General features: G+C 39.2%; 1 protein-coding gene across 1 annotated transcript in view; it reads left to right on the forward strand.

Moving 5' to 3' along the window:
• The window catches only part of LOC128687573 (uncharacterized), a 321,474-nt gene that overhangs the window by 250,966 nt on the left and 50,034 nt on the right, over window positions 1-20,474 (forward strand). The window contains exon 13 of the mRNA XM_070085682.1: window positions 17,525-17,637. Within this exon, the coding sequence (XP_069941783.1) occupies window positions 17,525-17,637 (113 nt within the window). The remainder of the gene's footprint in view (window positions 1-17,524; window positions 17,638-20,474) is intronic.

Below are 20,474 nucleotides of genomic sequence, written 5' to 3' on the forward strand. Positions count from 1 at the left end.
CATGACACTGACGCAGTGTCATTCACAATCATGACACTGGCGCAGTGTCACTCACCATCATGACACTGGCGCAGTGTCACTCACCATCATGAAGCTGGCGCAGTGTCACTCACCATCATGACACTGGCGCAGTCACTCACCATCATGACACTGGCGCAGTGTCAGTCACCATCATGACACTGGCGCAGTATCACTCACCATCATGACACTGGCGCAGTACCAATCACAATTATGACACTGGCGCAGTACCACTCACCATCATGACACTGGTGCAGTGTCACTCACCATCATGACACTGGCGCAGTGTCACTCACAATCATGACACTGGCGCAATGTCATTCACCATCATGACACTGGCGCAGTGTCACTCACAATCATGACACTGGCGCAATGTCATTCACCATCATGACACTGGCGCAGTATCACTCACCATCATGACACTGGCGCAGTACCAATCACAATTATGACACTGGCGCAGTACCACTCACCATCATGACACTGGTGCAGTGTCACTCACCATCATGACACTGGCGCAGTGTCACTCAAAATCATGACACTGGCGCAATGTCATTCACCATCATGACACTGGCGCAGTGTCACTCACAATCATGACACTGGCGCAATGTCATTCACCATCATGACACTGGCGCAGTACCACTCACCATCATGACACTGGCGCAGTGTCATTCACCATCATGACACTGGCGCAGTGTCATTCACCATCATGATACTGGCGCAATGTCACTCACAATCATGACACTGGCGCAATGTCACTCACAATCATGACACTGACGCAGTGTCACTCTCCATCATGACACTGGCGCAGTGTCACTCACCATCATGACACTGGCGCAGTGTCACTTACCATCATGACACTGGCGCAATGTCACTCACCATCATGACACTGGCGCAGTCACTCATCATCATGACGCTGGCGCAGTGTCACTCACCATCATGACGCTGGCGCAGTGTCACTCGCCATCATGACACTGGCGCAGTGTCACTCACCATCATGATACTGGCGCAGTGTCACTCACCATCATGATACTGGCGCAATGTCACTCACAATCATGACACTGGCGCAGTGTCACTCACCGTCATGATACTGGCGCAGTGTCACTCACCGTCATAACACTGGAGCAGTGTCACTCACCATCATGACACTGGCGCATTGTCACTCACCATCATGAAGCTGGCGCAGTGTCACTCACCATCATGACACTGGCGCAGTCACTCACCATCATGACACTGGCGCAGTGTCAGTCCCCATCATGACACTGGCGCAGTGTCACTCACCATCATGACACTGGCGCAGTAACAATCACCATCATGACACTGGGGCAGTACCACTCACCATCATGACTCTGGCGCAGTGTCAGTCACCATCGTGACACTGGCGCAGTGTCAGTCTCCATCATGACACTGGCGCAGTACCAGTCACCATTATGACACTGGCACAGTGTCACTCACCATCATGACACTGGCGCAGTACCAATCACCATCATGACACTGGCGCAGTGTCACTCACCATCATGATGCTGGCGCAGTGTCAGTCACCATCATGACACTGGCGCAGTGTCAGTCACCATCTTGACACTGGCGTAGTACCAATCACCATTATGACACTGGCGCAGTACCACTCACCATCATAACACTGGTGCAGTGTCACTCACCATCATGACACTGGCGCAGTGTCACTCACACTCATGACACTGGCGCAATGTCATTCACCATCATGACACTGGCGCAGTGTCACTCACAATCGTGACACTGGCGCAATGATATTCACTATCATGACACTGGCGCAGTGTCATTCACCATCATGATACTGGCGCAATGTCACTCACAGTCATGACACTCGCGCAATGTCATTCACCATCATGACACTGGCGCAGTACCACTCACCATCATGACACTGGCGCAGTGTCATTCACCATCATGACACTGGCGCAGTGTCATTCACCATCATGATACTGGCGCAATGTCACTCACAGTCATGACACTCGCGCAATGTCATTCACCATCATGACACTGGCGCAGTACCACTCACCATCATGACACTGGCGCAGTGTCATTCACCATCATGACACTGGCGCAGTGTCATTCACCATCATGATACTGGCGCAATGTCACTCACAATCATGACACTGGCGCAATGTCACTCACAATCATGACACTGACGCAGTGTCACTCACCATCATGACACTGGCGCAGTGTCACTCACCATCATGACACTGGCGCAGTGTAACTTACCATCATGACACTGGCGCAGTGTCACTCACCATCATGACACTGGCGCAGTCACTCACCATCGTGACACTGGCGCAGTGTCACTCACCATCATGACACTGGCGCAGTCACTCACCATCATGACACTGGCGCAGTGTCATTCACCATCATGACACTGGCGCAGTACCACTCACCATCATGACACTGGCGCAGTGTCACTCACCATCATGACACTGGCGCAGTGTCACTCACAATCATGACATTGGCGCAATGTCATTCACCATCATGACACTGGCGCAGTACCACTCACCATCATGACACTGGCGCAGTGTCATTCACCATCATGACACCTGCGCAGTGTCACTCACCATCATGATACTGGCGCAATGTCACTCACAATCATGACACTGGCGCAATGTCACCCACAATCATGACACTGACGCAGTGTCACTCACCATCATGACACTGGGGCAGTCACTCACCATCATGACACTGGCGCAGTGTCACTCACCATCATGACGCTGACGCAGTGTCGCTCACCATCATGACGCTGGCGCAGTGTCACTCACCATCATGGCACTGGCGCAGTCACTCACCATCATGACACTGGCGCAGTGTCATTCACCATCATGATACTGGCGCAGTGTCATTCACCATCATGATACTGGCGCAGTGTCACTCACCATCATGATACTGGCGCAGTGTCACTCACCATCATGATACTGGCGCAATGTCACTCACAATCATGACACTGGCGCAGTGTCACTCACCATCATGATACTGGCGCAGTGTCACTCACCATCATGACACTGGCGCAGTATCACTCACCATCATGACACTGCCGCAGTGTCACTCACTATCATAACGCTGGCGCAGTGTCACTCACCATCATGACACTGGCGCAGTCACTCACCATCATGACACTGGCGCAGTGTCACTCACCATCATGACGCTGGCGCAGTGTCACTCACCATCATGACACTGGCGCAGTCACTCACCATCATGACACTGGCGCAGTCACTCACCATCATGACACTGGCGCAGTGTCACTCACCATCATGACACTGGTGCATCTATGACATCATTACTACACAAATAAGGCGCAGGTAAGAAGAAACTTAGGTCGACGTTTCGGTCTCGTCTGTGTTTCATCGTCAGTGTTGGAAGGTGGACTTTCAAAGCTGTCCTAGGCGAAGGAGCAACGAAGAGGCGCAAGAAAGACTGAAAGAAGGGAGCAAGAAACACGGGAAGAAGGGAAGGGAGCGAGAAACACGGGAACAACGGAGCAAGATACACGGGAAGAAGGGAGCAAGAAAAGCAGGTGGAAGGGATCAAGGAACACGGGAAGAAGTGGGTAAGAAACACGGGAAGAAGGGAGCAAGAAACACGGGAAATTGCAAAGAGACAAGAAACAAGAGATGCAGGATGGGCAGATAAAAACACAAAAAAAGCAAACCGCCACTACTGCCTTAATGTTACAGCTGCTGTTGCTGCTGGTGCTGATGTTACTGCTGCAGCTGCTGCTGCACCTGCCTCTACTGTCGACATTCCTGCTGCCGCTGCTGATACCGATTCTCCTACTGCCTCTACTCTCGCTGAAGGTGCATCAACGACTGCTGCAACTGCAGCTGCATCAGCTGCTGCTCTCTCTGCTGTTCCTCATATCATTTACGAGTGAGTTTTATCACTGATGAAAATTGCAGGTCTTGAAAGGGCCAGAAGGATGTGGGGCGGCATGGGGTAATCAGGGCTGCCTCTGATGTCTTCAAAGGAATTCGAGTTTAAATATTTGCAGCAGACATACTGGTGCAGATTTTCACGTCGTGAAATTATTTCAGGATTGGTGTGAATAACATTTTCTTTATCCATTATGTGATAATAATTCTATTACCATTATAACGGTAAAATCTGTATCTGTGGTCACAGTGCCGTCCCATGTTCCCTCTGTAGTATTTACCTAGGGGAAGAATCGTATTGTAACTATTATGGTTCATTTTCTTAGAGTGTTGGTTCTGGGCTTCCTAGCCGCAGGTTCGAACCACGCCTATTCCTTGTTTTGTTTACAATCGTTCAATCCGATTTTCTGGAATCGTACACAGATATTTAAAAAAATCTAAACTCTAAGTGAATGACTTCAATCTAATAATATTATTACATCGATTACAGGTGACACGAAAAATATATCTGCATACAACATACAGAGCTCGAGTGATTTAATGTCTACGGGAAAGCTATGAAATCTTTAATGTATTTGGCATGTCAGAGGTGGAGTTGTCTAAGTATCCTGTTCTTGGATTTAATCATGTGTGGAGATTCTGGTATGCCCCCTACTCTCAAATGGAACCATTTGTTTATAAATAAAGTACACATAAGTATAGGTAAATTTACCTTAGCCTAACCTTTTATAAATATTAATTATGTAGAGGTTCAGATAGAGCAAAAGTCAACAGAGTGTAATGCCTGGAAAAACGCACATCTTACCCAAATCTTACTTCTCTTTACCTCCTGGTTTCAATAGCGAATTTACTGCCAAACTTTTTCTGGAACTGAAGTACACACTTCCTCACTTGACGAGGGTGTACCAACCTACTGTGATGATGCAGAAGGCCACAGTATTTCTAGACCTTTTTTGGGACACAGAAGCTGGAGGCTTCGTAGGCAACACTGGTTATCTTGACTTGTTTGTAATAGACAATTCAGCCAAACATAAAGAGTGTAATATTCATTTTTGCTCTAACTCCGTTAAAACCCAGACGTGGCATCCGAAAATAATTGATTTCACTGCATTAGTACTAACTAAAGTTGTGTTATTTACAATATTAGGAAGAACGCAGATAAATTAGGTTATGCAAGATCATTTTTGTGCGATTTAAAAATTTTCTTTAATAGAAATCGGGATCCCCAGAAACTGAAGCCCACAAACAGCTGACTTGTTTCACTCGCTGCGAGACACGAAGATTAGGGTATAAAAAGAGGAAAATGGTAGAAATATTTGAGTGTATGGCAGAGTGTATGGCTGAGTACAATGAATATTGGTGAGAAATGTTAAAAGTCTATGGTAAAACCAAATAGAAAACGACTGAGAGGGAAATTTTGGGGACAAGATCAGAGGAAAAATGAGTGGAATATAAAATTGAGGAAAAATCTAATGAAAATGAGTGAAAGACGAAATAGTAGAAAAATACCTGGAAAAAACTAGTGGAATATGAGTGATATAACAGAAACATACGTGAAGACATACACCCGTGTAACTGGTCGGTAATATGTACACATGATTCTCGGATGAACAAAACACTGCCCCCATTTTTTTTCCTCGTGTGCAGCAATATAAGGTTTCTCGTCCTTTGAACTTGCTCAGTATTTATATTAACTTGATTTTTTTCAGTCCTGCCTTTCCCGTACCAACATTATTTTTCAGCTCTTCATTCTTCCTATCTACCTCCATTATTTTTCAACTCTCTTCTTCCTATCTACCTCCATTATTTTTTTTAAACTTCCCTTCCTCCTACCTACCTCTATTTTCAACACTCCCTTCTTCCTGCCTACCTCCATTGCTTTTCAACATTCCGTTCTTCCTACTTACCTCCATTATTTTTCAACTCGCTTCTTCCTATCTACCTCCATTATTTTTTTTAAACTTCCCTTCTTCCTACCTACCTCTATTTTCAACACTCCTTTCTTCCTGCCTACCTCCATTGCTTTTCAACATTCCGTTCTTCCTACTTACCTCCATTATTTTTCAACTCTCCTTTCTTCGTACCTACATCCATTCTTTTTTCAACCCTCTTTTCCCTATTACATTTCAATATTTTTATAATGGTGTAATGTAAAAACTGGGTTTCTACTTCAATACAACATTCTGGTACCCCGAAAATCTTGATATTCTAAATCATAAGAAAAGATGACTGCTGCAGTAGGCCCTCTGCAGCTCCTACAAATACCCAACCATTCGAACTATATGTGTAGGAAAGTTTTTCAAATAATTTCCTAAATGTAGAACATATAAATGAATAATATAATAATTGTGTATTAAAATGTGATGCTATTTGGACCCTTCGAGAAATTTTAAGTGAAGGGGGGGGGGGTATAGAAGAGCTGCGGAGTGACGGCAGGGAGGACGCCATATTGAATTTAATGTGTGAACACTGGACTGAATTGTGCAATGTAACTAGGCGTTCTCGAAGGTCAGTTGGTGTATATCGGCCTCAATCCATAATTTAGAAATTGCTGATACGTTCCTGCTGAATAATTGGAATAAATAGTGTTGAAAGCCCTTTACAATTTGGCATCCAGGACGGAAAAATAGAGGACTTCAATGAATCCTTTACGACAACACATCTTAGCTGAGTAACGCTTACCTATAACGTACAGTAGTTTTGCGTTGGCCATCGTAAATACTAGCTGTAGGGGTAGTGTTAGTATGTGTTTCATCAGCATTGTCTTTCAGTAATTAATTGGTAAGTGTTTATACCAATTATATTTTGTGTACCCAGCAAGCCTAATCATATGCAGTCCACATTATTTTATATACTTGTAAAAATATAATAGAAGACTGCAGTAGCTCTAGTGCCCCATGAGAGGAACGTCTTACCCATATATATGTCTAATGAAATTTTAAAGCAACTCAAGGTATTATTCTTAGTGATGATACTTCACAAAAAATCTGGTGTATGAAATCCGCAGTGATATCTTAGATACACGCCTAAAAAAATTAACATGAACTATTGACTAGTGATATATCATGCTTGAGAAGGACTCAAACACTGTGCTCGCCTATTTGTACTCAAATAGGTGAGTACAGTGTCGGGTCCCAACTCTTGGCCTCGCCTCTACCTTGATCGCTACTAGATCCACCCTTTCCCTGCTCCCTGAGCTTTATCGCATCCTTTCTCTGTGATAAATGCTTGTTGGAAGATCACTGTTAATGTGTGTCTGGCATACACCACATTGACATTAAAAATAAAAGTTAATATTTATTACTGTTTGTTAAAAAAAAAGATAGAATAGCATTAACCGCTTGGACATCACAGTTTAGCAAAGGAGGGGGCCCCGTTAAAATGCAAATGACCCTAAGATAATTAAAATTAATTAACCTCTTTTCTGGATTAAAAAAAAAAAAACCCGGCTGTTCTTAGGAAACGCAAACTGGAAGATTAAATTTTATGGCCACATGTCAGTATCCCCCCTAGTGAATCATTTAAAATAATTATGAAGAGAGCCTTAATGTGGGAGCCTTAAAAGTGAAGTGATGAGTAGATTCAGTGGTGCGCGTCCATACTATAATAGAGGAACACCTATTTACACACTGTAACTTTATACGACTGGCGTCTGCCCCTTATATAGATATATATATATATATATATATATATATATATATATATATATATATATATATATATATATATATATATATATATATATATATATATATATATATATATATATATATATATATATATATATATATATAAATATATATATATACATATATATATATATATATATATATATATATATATATATATATATATATATATATATATATATATATATATATAATATATATATATATATATATATATATATATATATATATATATATATATATATATATATATATATATATATATATATATATATATATATCTATATCTAGGGGGTAGTGTGGACCAGGCGTTTACAGTGAAACATATAAGAGAACAGTATTTAGATAAGGCTAAAGAGGTCTTTGTGGCATTTATGGATTTGGAAAAGGCGTATGTCAGGGTGGATAGGGGGGCAATGTGGCAGATGTTGCAGGTGTATGGTGTAGGAGGTAGGTTACTGAAAGCAGTGAAGCGTTTTTACGAGGATAGTGAGGCTCAAGTTAGAGTATGTAGGAAAGAGGGAAATTATTTCCCAGTAAAAGTAGGAATTAGACAAGGATGTGTGATGTCACCATGGTTGTTTAATATATTTATAGATGGGGTTGTAAGAGAAGTAACTGCGAGGGTCTTGGTAAGAGGCGTGGAGTTAAAAGATAAAGGATCACACATAAAGTGGGAGTTGTCACAGTTCCTCTTTGCTGATGACACTGTGCTCTTGGGAGATTCTGAAGAGAAGTTGCAGAGATTGGTGGATGAATTTGGTAGGGTGTGCAAAAGAAGAAAATTAAAAGTGAATACTGGAAAGAGTAAGGTTATGAGGATAACAAAAAGATTAGGTGATGAAAGATTGGATATCAGATTGGAGGGAGAGAGTATGGAGGAGGTGAATGTATTCAGATATTTGGGAGTGGACGTGTCAGCGGATGGGTCTATGAAAGATGAGGTGAATCATAGAATTGATGAGGGGAAAAGGGTGAGTGGTGCACTTAGGAGTCTGTAGAGACAAAGAACTTTGTCCTTGGAGGCATAGAGGGGAATGTATGAGAGTATAGTTTTACCAACGCTCTTATATGGGTGTGAAGCATGGGTGATGAATGTTGCAGCGAGGAGAAGGCTGGAGGCAGTGGAGATGTCATGTCTGAGGGCAATGTGTGGTGTGAATATAATGCAGAGAATTCGTAGTTTGGAAGTTAGGAGTAGGTGCGGGATTACCAAAACTGGTGTCCAGAGGGCTGAGGAAGGGTTGTTGAGGTGGTTCGGAAATGTAGAGAGAATGGAGCGAAACAGAGTGACTTCAAGAGTGTATCAGTCTATACTGGAAGGAAGGCGGGGTAGGGGTCGTCCTAGGAAAGGTTGGAGGGAGGGGGTAAAGGAGGTTTTGTGTGCGAGGGGCTTGGACTTCCAGCAGGCATGCTTGAGCGTGTTTGATAGGAGTGAATGGAGACAAATGGTTTTTAATACTTGACGTCCTGTTGAAGTGTGAGCAAAGTAACATTTATGAAGGGGTTCAGGGAAACCGGCAGGCCGGGCTTGAGTCCTGGAGATGGGAAGTACAGTGTCTGCACTCTGAAGGAGGGGTGTTAATGTTGCAGTTTAAAAACTGTAGTGTAAAGCACCCTTCTGGCAAGACAGTGATGGAGTGAATGATGGTGAAAGTTTTTCTTTTTCGGGCCACCCTGCCTTGGTGGGAATCGGCAGTGTGATAATAATACTTCCCTGGTTGGTAGACAGCAACCACCCAGGGAAGTACTACCGTCCTGCCAGATGACTGTGAAACAGAAACCTGTAACTGTTTTGCATGATGGTAGGATTGCTGGTTTCTTTTTCTGTCTCATAAACACGCTAGATAACAGGGATATCTTGCTACTCCTACTTACACTTTGGTCACACTTCACAGACACGCACATGCATATATATATATACATACATCTAGGTTTTTCTCCTTTTTCTAAATAGCTCTTGTTCTTCTTTATTTCTTCTATTGTCCATGGGGAAGTGGAAAAGAATCTTTCCTCCTTAAGCCATGCGTGTTGTATGAGGCGACTAAAATGCCGGGAGCAATGGGCTAGTAACCCCTTCTCCTTTAGACACTTACTAAAAAAGAGAAGAAGAAAAACTTTATAAAACTGGGATGCTTAAATGTGCGTGGATGTAGTGCGGATGACAAGAAACAGATGAGTGCTGATGTTATGAATGAAAAGAAGTTGGATGTCCTGGCCCTAAGCGAAACAAAGCTGAAGGGGGTAGGAGAGTTTCAGTGGGGGGAAATAAATGGGATTAAATCTGGAGTATCTGAGAGAGTTAGAGCAAAGGAAGGGGTAGCAGTAATGTTAAATGATCAGTTATGGAAGGAGAAAAGAGAATATGAATGTGTAAATTCAAGAATTATGTGGATTAAAGTAAAGGTTGGATGCGAGAAGTGGGTCATAATAAGTGTGTATGCACCTGCAGAAGAGAGGAATGCTGAGGAGAGAGAGAGATTTTGGGAGATGTTAAGTGAATGCATAGGAGCCTTTGAACCAAGTGAGAAAGTAATTGTGGTAGGGGACCTGAATGCTAAAGTAGGAGAAACTTTTAGAGAGGGTGGGGTAGGTAAGTTTGGGGTGCCAGGTGTAAATGATAATGGGAGCCCTTTGATTGAACTTTGTATAGAAAGGGGTTTAGTTATAGGTAATACATATTTTAAGAAAAAGAGGATAAATAAGTATACAAGATATGATGTAGGGCGAAATGACAGTAGTTTGTTGGATTATGTATTGGTAGATAAAAGACTGTTGAGTAGACTTCAGGATGTACATATTTATAGAGGGGCCACAGATATATCAGATCACTTTCTAGTTGTAGCTACACTGAGAGTAAAAAGTAGATGGGATACAAGGAGAATAGAAGCATCAGGGAAGAGAGAGGTGAAGGTTTATAAACTAAAAGAGGAGGCAGTTAGGGTAAGATATAAACAGCTATTGGAGGATAGATGGGCTAATGAGAGCATAGGCAATGGGGTCGAAGAGGTATGGGGTAGGTTTAAAAATGTAGTGTTAGAGTGTTCAGCAGAAGTTTGTGGTTACAGGAAAGTGGGTGCAGGAGGGAAGAGGAGCGATTGGTGGAATGATGATGTAAAGAGAGTAGTAAGGGAGAAAAAGTTAGCATATGAGAAGTTTTTACAAAGTAGAAGTGATGCAAGGAGGGAAGAGTATATGGAGAAAAAGAGAGAGGTTAAGAGAGTGGTGAAGCAATGTAAAAAGAGAGCAAATGAGAGAGTGGGTGAGATGTTATCAACAAATTTTGTTGAAAATAAGAAAAAGTTTTGGAGTGAAATTAACAAGTTAAGAAAGCCTAGAGAACAAATGGATTTGTCAGTTAAAAATAGGAGAGGAGAGTTATTAAATGGAGAGTTAGAGGTATTGGGAAGATGGAGGGAATATTTTGAGGAATTGTTAAATGTGGATGAAGATAGGGAAGCTGTGATTTCGTGTATAGGGCAAGGAGGAATAACATCTTGTAGGAGTGAGGAAGAGCCAGTTGTGAGTGTGGGGGAAGTTCGTGAGGCAGTAGGTAAAATGAAAGGGGGTAAGGCAGCCGGGATTGATGGGATAAAGATAGAAATGTTAAAAGCAGGTGGGGATATAGTTTTGGAGTGGTTGGTGCAATTATTTAATAAATGTATGGAAGAGGGTAAGGTACCTAGGGATTGGCAGAGAGCATGCATAGTTCCTTTGTATAAAGGCAAAGGGGATAAAAGAGAGTGCAAAAATTATAGGGGGATAAGTCTGTTGAGTGTACCTGGTAAAGTGTATGGTCGAGTTATAATTGAAAGAATTAAGAGTAAGACGGAGAATAGGATAGCAGATGAACAAGGAGGCTTTAGGAAAGGTAGGGGGTGTGTGGACCAGGTGTTTACAGTGAAACATATAAGTGAACAGTATTTAGATAAGGCTAAAGAGGTCTTTGTGGCATTTATGGATTTGGAAAAGGCGTATGACAGGGTGGATAGGGGGGCAATGTGGCAGATGTTGCAAGTGTATGGTGTAGGAGGTAGGTTACTGAAAGCAGTGAAGAGTTTTTACGAGGATAGTGAGGCTCAAGTTAGAGTATGTAGGAAAGAGGGAAATTTTTTCCCAGTAAAAGTAGGCCTTAGACAAGGATGTGTGATGTCACCGTGGTTGTTTAATATATTTATAGATGGGGTTGTAAGAGAAGTAAATGCGAGGGTCTTGGCAAGAGGCGTGGAGTTAAAAGATAAAGAATCACACACAAAGTGGGAGTTGTCACAGCTGCTCTTTGCTGATGACACTGTGCTCTTGGGAGATTCTGAAGAGAAGTTGCAGAGATTGGTGGATGAATTTGGTAGGGTGTGCAAAAGAAGAAAATTAAAGGTGAATACAGGAAAGAGTAAGGTTATGAGGATAACAAAAAGATTAGGTGATGAAAGATTGAATATCAGATTGGAGGGAGAGAGTATGGAGGAGGTGAATGTATTCAGATATTTGGGAGTGGACGTGTCAGCGGATGGGTCTATGAAAGATGAGGTGAATCATAGAATTGATGAGGGAAAAAGAGTGAGTGGTGCACTTAGGAGTCTGTGGAGACAAAGAACTTTGTCCTTGGAGGCAAAGAGGGGAATGTATGAGAGTATAGTTTTACCAACGCTCTTATATGGGTGTGAAGCATGGGTGATGAATGTTGCAGCGAGGAGAAGGCTGGAGGCAGTGGAGATGTCATGTCTGAGGGCAATGTGTGGTGTGAATATAATGCAGAGAATTCGTAGTTTGGAAGTTAGGAGTAGGTGCGGGATTACCAAAACTGTTGTCCAGATGGCTGAGGAAGGGTTGTTGAGGTGGTTCGGACATGTAGAGAGAATGGAGCGAAACAGAATGACTTCAAGAGTGTATCAGTCTGTAGTGGAAGGAAGGCGGGGTAGGGGTCGTCCTAGGAAAGGTTGGAGAGAGGGGGTAAAGGAGGTTTTGTGTGCGAGGGGCTTGGACTTCCAGCAGGTATGCATGAGCGTGTTTGATAGGAGTGAATGGAGACAAATGGTTTTTAATACTTGACGTGCTGTTGGAGTGTGAGCAAAGTAACATTTATGAAGGGATTCAGGGAAACCGGCAGGCCGGACTTGAGTCCTGGAGATGGGAAGTACAGTGCCTGCACTCTGAAGGAGGGGTGTTAATGTTGCAGTTTAAAAACTGTAGTGTAAAGCACCCTTCTGGCAAGACAGTGATGGAGTGAATGATGGTGAAAGTTTTTCTTTTTCGGGCCACCCTGCCTTGGTGGGAATCGGCCGGTGTGATAATAATAAAAAAAATAAATATATATATATATATATATATATATATATATATATATATATATATATATATATATATATATATATATATATATATATATATATATATATATATATATATATATATATATATATATATATATATATATATATATATATATATATATATATATATATATATATTAATGAAGGCACCACTACAACTGGATAAACTAACTATAAAAAATCAGCTGTATAAACAATTTTACAATTGCACTCGTCATATATAGAGCAATATTTTGATTTTACTATCCAATATTTTTTCTAGTTTAAAAGCGAACTGCGTTAAGTGACTGCGTTAAGAACTGTAAATATTTATGTATCACAAATTATCAGATTTTCTTTTAGACGTTTAAAAATGAAAAATGTTTTATTATATTTGTTTTTTTTAATTAACTGATTTTGACAATATCAGGTATTATACTACTGAATCTTCGTGTCTTTACTACATCGTTATATAAATGAACAATATTCTGGAATATAAAAATGTCAAGTTTATAAACTCAACAACTCAAACTTGAAATATACTTTGCATCATGCTTAATAAGTGACGATTACACAATATGTCATTGAACTATAGAATAATGTGGAAGTAATTATTTGACATTAGTCCAATCTGCGCAATGATATGTGTCCATTCACATGAAGGGACAAAGTACTGTTTCATTGTCCAGTAGTTATTGATTATTTGTACTGTTTAACTCTCGTGACTTACCAGTTTGTCCTAAATAAAGGATATCACAGCTTCTACAAGGAATGTAGTATGCAAATATGAAAACTATCAGCGAAAAAAGGAAATAAAACCTGAGCGATTTTATGTTCTTACATATCTTCACCTGATGATAGGTATGTAATCACATGAAAACGTTCGGGTTTCATTTCCTGTTTTCACACACACACAAATATATATACATATATATATACACACATATATATATATATATATATATATATATATATATATATATATATATATATATATATATATATATATATATATATATATATATATATATATATATATATATATATATATATATATATATATATATATATATATATATGTATATATATATATATATATATATATATATATATATATATATATATATATATATATATATATATATATATATATATATATATATATATATATATATATATATATATATATATATATATATATATATATATATATATATAAAATCTTTAGTTCAAGTACTTTCGCACTTCTCAGTGCGTCATCACGAACTATGCAATGTTGCAATGTTGCAAGGTTGCAACTGAAGGAGGGGAAGTTTTTTCTCAGAATAGCGCAGAGTGGGCCTGTCGCCTAGTCCTGGCTCTCTCTAAGAGAAAGCCTGTCTGCGATGGTTTGCATATAATGTATATGTATATATTATGCGCAATATATATATATATATATATATATATATATATATATATATATATATATATATATATATATATATAAATATATATATTCTTTCTTCTTTCAACATACCAGCCGTATCCCACCGAGGCGGGGGGGCCCAAAAGAAAAAAACTAAAGTTTCTCCTTTTAAATTTAGTAATATATAGAGGAGAAGGGGTTACTAGCCCCTTGCTCCTGGCATTTTAGTCGCCTCTTACGACACGCATGGCTTACAAAGGAAGAATTCTGTTCCACTTCCCCATGGAGATAAGAGGAAATAAACAAGAACAAGAATTAGAAAGAAAATAGAAGAAAACCCAGAGGGGTGTGTATATATATGCTTGTACATGTATGTGTAGTGTGACTTAAGTGTAAGTAGAAATAGCAAGACTTACCTGTAATCTTGCATATTTATGAGATAGACAAAAGACACCAGCAATCCTACCATCATGTAAAACAATTACAGGCTTTCGTTTTACACTCACTTGGCAGGACGGTAGTACCTCCCTGGGCGGTTGCTGTCTACCAACCTACTACCTATATATATATATATATATATATATATATATATATATATATATATATATATATATATATATATATATATATATATATATATATATATATATATATATATATATATATGGGGTTTCCTCCAGGCACTGGGACAGTCCCAAGTTGGCCCAATGCCTCCGAAAAAAAGTTCTGTATTTTTGCTATAAACCTCTGTAGCATGAGAGGACGTGAAAAATGCATTAGTAAAATTAATAGAATAGGAAATGCAACCAGTGGAACTATTTCCAGCGCAATGAATAAAAGTGTCCATCAAAATTCATTATACTCGTCACTACACTGGTTGAAATCGTCAATGTGTTTGCGTGAGGGTGTGGACGTGTCCTGATTATTTAAATCTGTTTTGTGTGTGTTTGTGTGTGTGTGTGTGTGTGTGTGTGTGTGTGTGTGTGTGTGTGTGTGTGTGTGTGTGTGTGTGTGGTGTGTTCATCTTTCCCAATACACTATGCTTTTTTTAAGCACATCTTGTAATGTTAGCTTATATAATAATTAATAAGCGTTTTGCTATTCAAGAGAAGTGTAAATGCTTTGTCAAAAAAAAACATGAGATATTAAGATTTCGTTGATATTAAATAATGTAAATAAAATTTCTGCTTACCTAAAATACGCTTAAGAAATGCTTAGCGATGGTGGTAAGTTACTTTAAAAACTCTTAAAATGATGTTTACTATGTTAGCTCACGTTAATAAATCTATTAATGTGAAAAAATGTTTTTAAAATGCTATTTTTATGGCGCAACGGATTGTTCCCGACTCAATTTTAAACTGCAACATTACAATAAACATTCACACATTATATATATATATATATATATATATATATATATATATATATATTTATATATATATATATATATATATATATATATATATATATATATTTATATATTTATGTCGTGCCGAATATGCAGAACTTGCGATCTTGGCTTAAATAGCAACGCTCATCTTGCCATATAGGGCAAGGGAAAAATTGTGTATGCAATAATTTCGCCAAAATCATTCTGAATCTAACGAAAAAAATATTTCACTGTGCTTGTTTAATATTAAATTATTGTAAACAAATCTAAAATGTATATAGTTGGGTTAGGCTAAAATAAATTGTTCTTGTTATAATAAGGTTAGGTAAGTTTTCTAAGATTCATTTGGTGCAAAATTAATTTTTTTTACATTAACATTAATGAAAAAAATATATCTTTAAACGTATAAGAGAAAATTTTAGAAAGGACTTAATTTTAAATGAGTTCTTGCTAATTGACCAGTTTTACATATTCGGCACGACACACACACACACACACACACATATATATATATATATATATATATATATATATATATATATATATATATATATATATGAGGAATTCGTAAGAGCAGGCGCAATATACACAAACACTAATTTCTCGCAGAAGGAGACTCGAACCTACGAACCTTAGGACAAGGAACGCAGTGTTTTACCAATCTACCCACACTGAACAATAAATTTGCGTGTAGCTTGCGTTACACGTTTGATCCAATGCAGGCAGCTTCCAGGGAGAAGGCTTACTGCTTTTCCTTGCATTGTTAAAATCTCTAGTAAGGCTGATGCATGCAGGGGATGAGATGAAAAGCTGTAAGCCTTCTCCCTGAAAGCTGGCTGCCTTGGATCAAACGTGTAGCGCAAGTTGCACGCCAAGGTATTGTCCAGTGTGGGTAGCTTGGTAAAGCACTGCGTACCTTGTCCTAAGGTTCCTAGGTTCGAGTCTCCTTCAGCCAGAGATCAGTGTGTATATATATATATATATATTTATATATATATATATATATATATATATATATATATATATATATATATATATATATATACACATTTCACTCTCACTCATATTACAGTCATACTAGGTATTGTTAAGTTAATGTGGTTACTGATGTATTAGATTATACTTAATAGCTATCTCCTCTGTGTTAAACTACAAGTACCGTTGTTACATTCAGTATTATACCCAGTATCTACATAAGCTTGTATGCGTTTAATAGTCAGTCAGCTGCTTACCACCTGGATAAGTTACACGCTACCGGTCATATAAGGATTAACAAAACAGGTCGCCTGGCAAAATGCTTGGCAATACGTTTTCGCATACATTATCTTTGATTCCTTCTTTCTCCTCTTGCAAAAAAAAATATATATATAATGACATAGTTGTTAACGTAATCAAGAACGCATGTATTCACACTGACAAGACCACATCTTCAGTATTCTGATCCTTAACTTGGCAATGAGACAGTATTCAGAATGTATTTAGTATGACATAGTTTCCCCCAGTGTTGAGGTTTCATGAATACATGACCTGATAAAGCTCAAAACTGAGCGAAACGTTGCTTGCTCTGCAAACTCTGTCTCCTTACCTTACTTGTCGATAGCATTTACCAATCAAGTCAGTCTGTTCCTAAACACACTCTTAAGGAGCCTTAACATTTAATCGCGCTCACTACCCGCAAACACACCCTTCCCTTGTTTACCACCGCCACACACCTGCTCTGTCCACTGCGACCATACCTCTCTCCGGTCAACACACAATTATTTTTTTATGACCTTTTAATCATGAATTTCGTGTGAATGAAATATTTTCACTTTCTGTGACAGGAAAGCCCGACCCTCCACACAATTGCCGAGCGTACGATGTGACAATCAGCTCCCTGCAGGTGTCCTGTTTACCTGGCTACGACGGAGGACTCGGCCAGACGTTTATATTAAAGGTGAGAGAGTGAACGTATTTTTCATTTTTATTCATAGGTTGTTGTTCACAGTGTGGTAAACAGAGTTTACAGGGCGCGTCTGTATTCTGACTAAGATCCTCTCAGTGTTGACGTGATAAAGTTCAACACTGAGTTGTTGTAGGCACCATTTGCCAATCAAACAATCAGATCCTGCTACATCTTTTCGTCCAGCCTTGGACGAAACATTTTTCAGAATTGTTTTGGTCATTATTTATGAAGTATAGTGACAATTACTTATGTAGATATAACGGTAATTATTTGTTAAGTGTACCCTCAATTATTTATGTTGGTGCTTTGGCAGTTATTTATTACAAGTACTACCGTTTATTAATGAAGACCTTATGAATGCGTATTGATAAATAATATTTTTACAAGCTGAGTGCCGTGACACCAGAGAAATATACTTGGGACTTGTACCATTATAAAAAAAAATGTTGGTTGGAAATTAAAAGTTGCAGTCTTTATGTTCAAAGATACAGAGTTAGAGAACTTTCCCAAGTGAGAAAAGAAGCTCATATCAGAGAAATGTAAAGCACTTTGCAAAATTTCCTAACAAAAGGCCAATGAAATATAGAAAGCTCGAAAAAACCATCAGTAGAAAATAAAATTTAAAATCAAACACCATATTCTGTTTTGGGTCTTCAATTAAGATGGAATATTTACTAATTTTATCAACAAGTGAGCTTGAATAAAATTTTTATTCGTTTTTTACAGTCATTCAAAATAATATATACAATGACCACGAATATGCGTTTTTAATGAACAAGATACCAAACTCTACAAATATTTCTGGCATAACCTTTATTCTATTCGGCTTTCAGGACGCCATTGAAAGCATGCCCATGAACTCTTTTCAAGGCCTGAGCTTACTGAGCACTCTGTTCAAAAAGTGGAAAAGAAAATCCCATCACTTGCATTTAATATCCTATGGATAGAGTGAATACATTGGTGCCATCCATCATGCTCTAAACACTTAACGGTGAGAGCATAAAATGCAAAAATCTATAGGCTTATAGCACAGTCATCACATATTATTAAGCATTTGCAAGGAGTACTGAGAAGTAAGATTTCTGAACACAATGAATCACTAAAGTTGCATATTCAAGTTCAACGAAATGTGATAACCTCCGTGTTCCTTTGATCACGCCAGATTACTTCTCATTCCTCAGGAGCTTTGTATTTTACGGGTTTAGTTTATTCAGGTCACTATGATCATTCATATCATGAATAAACAGAAGTTTTGAGTACAACACTTCTACCTCTCGCAAATGCTGGACCACTACAGGTAGATAAACAGAATGCAGACGCATCATACACAGACTTTGCGAAATTTTGTGCATTTTGTGTTATCTAAAGTTTGTTTATCTTCAGCAAGTGTAATCACGGTGTACAGCCAGCAAAATGCGTGCAAAAGGAAACTGGAAACGTAGGTAGATGGATCTTGAAGCTACTTACAAATCGGACAGAGAATATTGATCAAAATAAAATCAGGGATAGCTACTGAGTATAAGAGCTGTGCTCCTTAAAGCACAATACTAACCCCAGATCTTTGATTTTAATCCATACAACAAACTATGAGAAAGATACAAATTATATCACTATAACATCCTTCACAGAGGATACTAGAATATGTGTGAAGGGCAGCTATCGAGGAAACAGCAATGTAAATCAAGACTTCCAATGGGCGTAACGAGGAATATTTAAATCAAGACTTTCAATGGGCGTACCGAGGAATTTTTTCATCCATTTTACTGTATGTCTATTATTCTAAGTAAATGGTATAAAATACCGACACATTGGGAAAATAAACTCATCTTTTCCAATACCTCATTCCAAGTATCTACCTCCACTTCCACCACCAACGACGAAATTACCAATAATAGACAGGACAAGCTTCAATCCTTTGCCTGGGTATACATAATCCCTGTAATGACTGTAGCAAATTATACGTGGGCGAAACATCCAGAGACCTCCAAACACGAATTTCAGAACACCAATACCCAGACAGATAGGATGATTTAAGGAATGCCTGTGTTCAACACCGAAATTCACACAACCATTTAATCAACTACAGAAACGAAAGACTTATCACCAGAGAAGAAAACACTCAATACCACAGAATCCTGGAATCATCACTTATCTGTATATCCAACAACTTCAACCAAAACAACGGCTTCTTTATCATAGCTGAACCCCTCGCTAAGAAACTTCTTCATCGTTATCCCACATAAGAACATATGAATGGAGGAACACTACAGAAGGTCTACTCATATACTTGTCCAATCTCTTTTTAAAGCTACCCAAGGTCCTAGTCTCTATCACCTTACTCGGAAGTTTGTCTCATGCAGGTTCAGATCCAACCTACCGAGCATTCTCCACGTGACTCCATCCTATAATTACTCACGTACCTTTCACCTAGGTAGATCTGTTTGTGACATAATAAAGCCCACTATGTGGGCGATACGTTCTCAATAAAGGATCATATTATACTGTTTAAATGTCTATTTTTCCATGATGTAAACACGCTGTCACCTCTCACCATACACGCTGTCACTTCTCACCACACTCGCTGCCACCTCTTACTACACTTAATGTCACCTGTCAATCAGTGTACCACACACGCTGTCACCTGTCAGCATACCACACACACAGTGTCATCTGTCAATACACCACACACAGAGTTACCTGTCAATCAATACACAACACACGGACTCAACACCTTACAGGAGCTGGGACGATGCAACTGAACACAACAACAGTAGTTAGTTAGCTATCTCTCTCTCTCTCTCTCTCTCTCTCTCTCTCTCTCTCTCTCT

Source organism: Cherax quadricarinatus, chromosome 1, assembly GCF_038502225.1.
Source record: "Cherax quadricarinatus isolate ZL_2023a chromosome 1, ASM3850222v1, whole genome shotgun sequence".
Taxonomy (NCBI): domain Eukaryota; kingdom Metazoa; phylum Arthropoda; class Malacostraca; order Decapoda; family Parastacidae; genus Cherax; species Cherax quadricarinatus.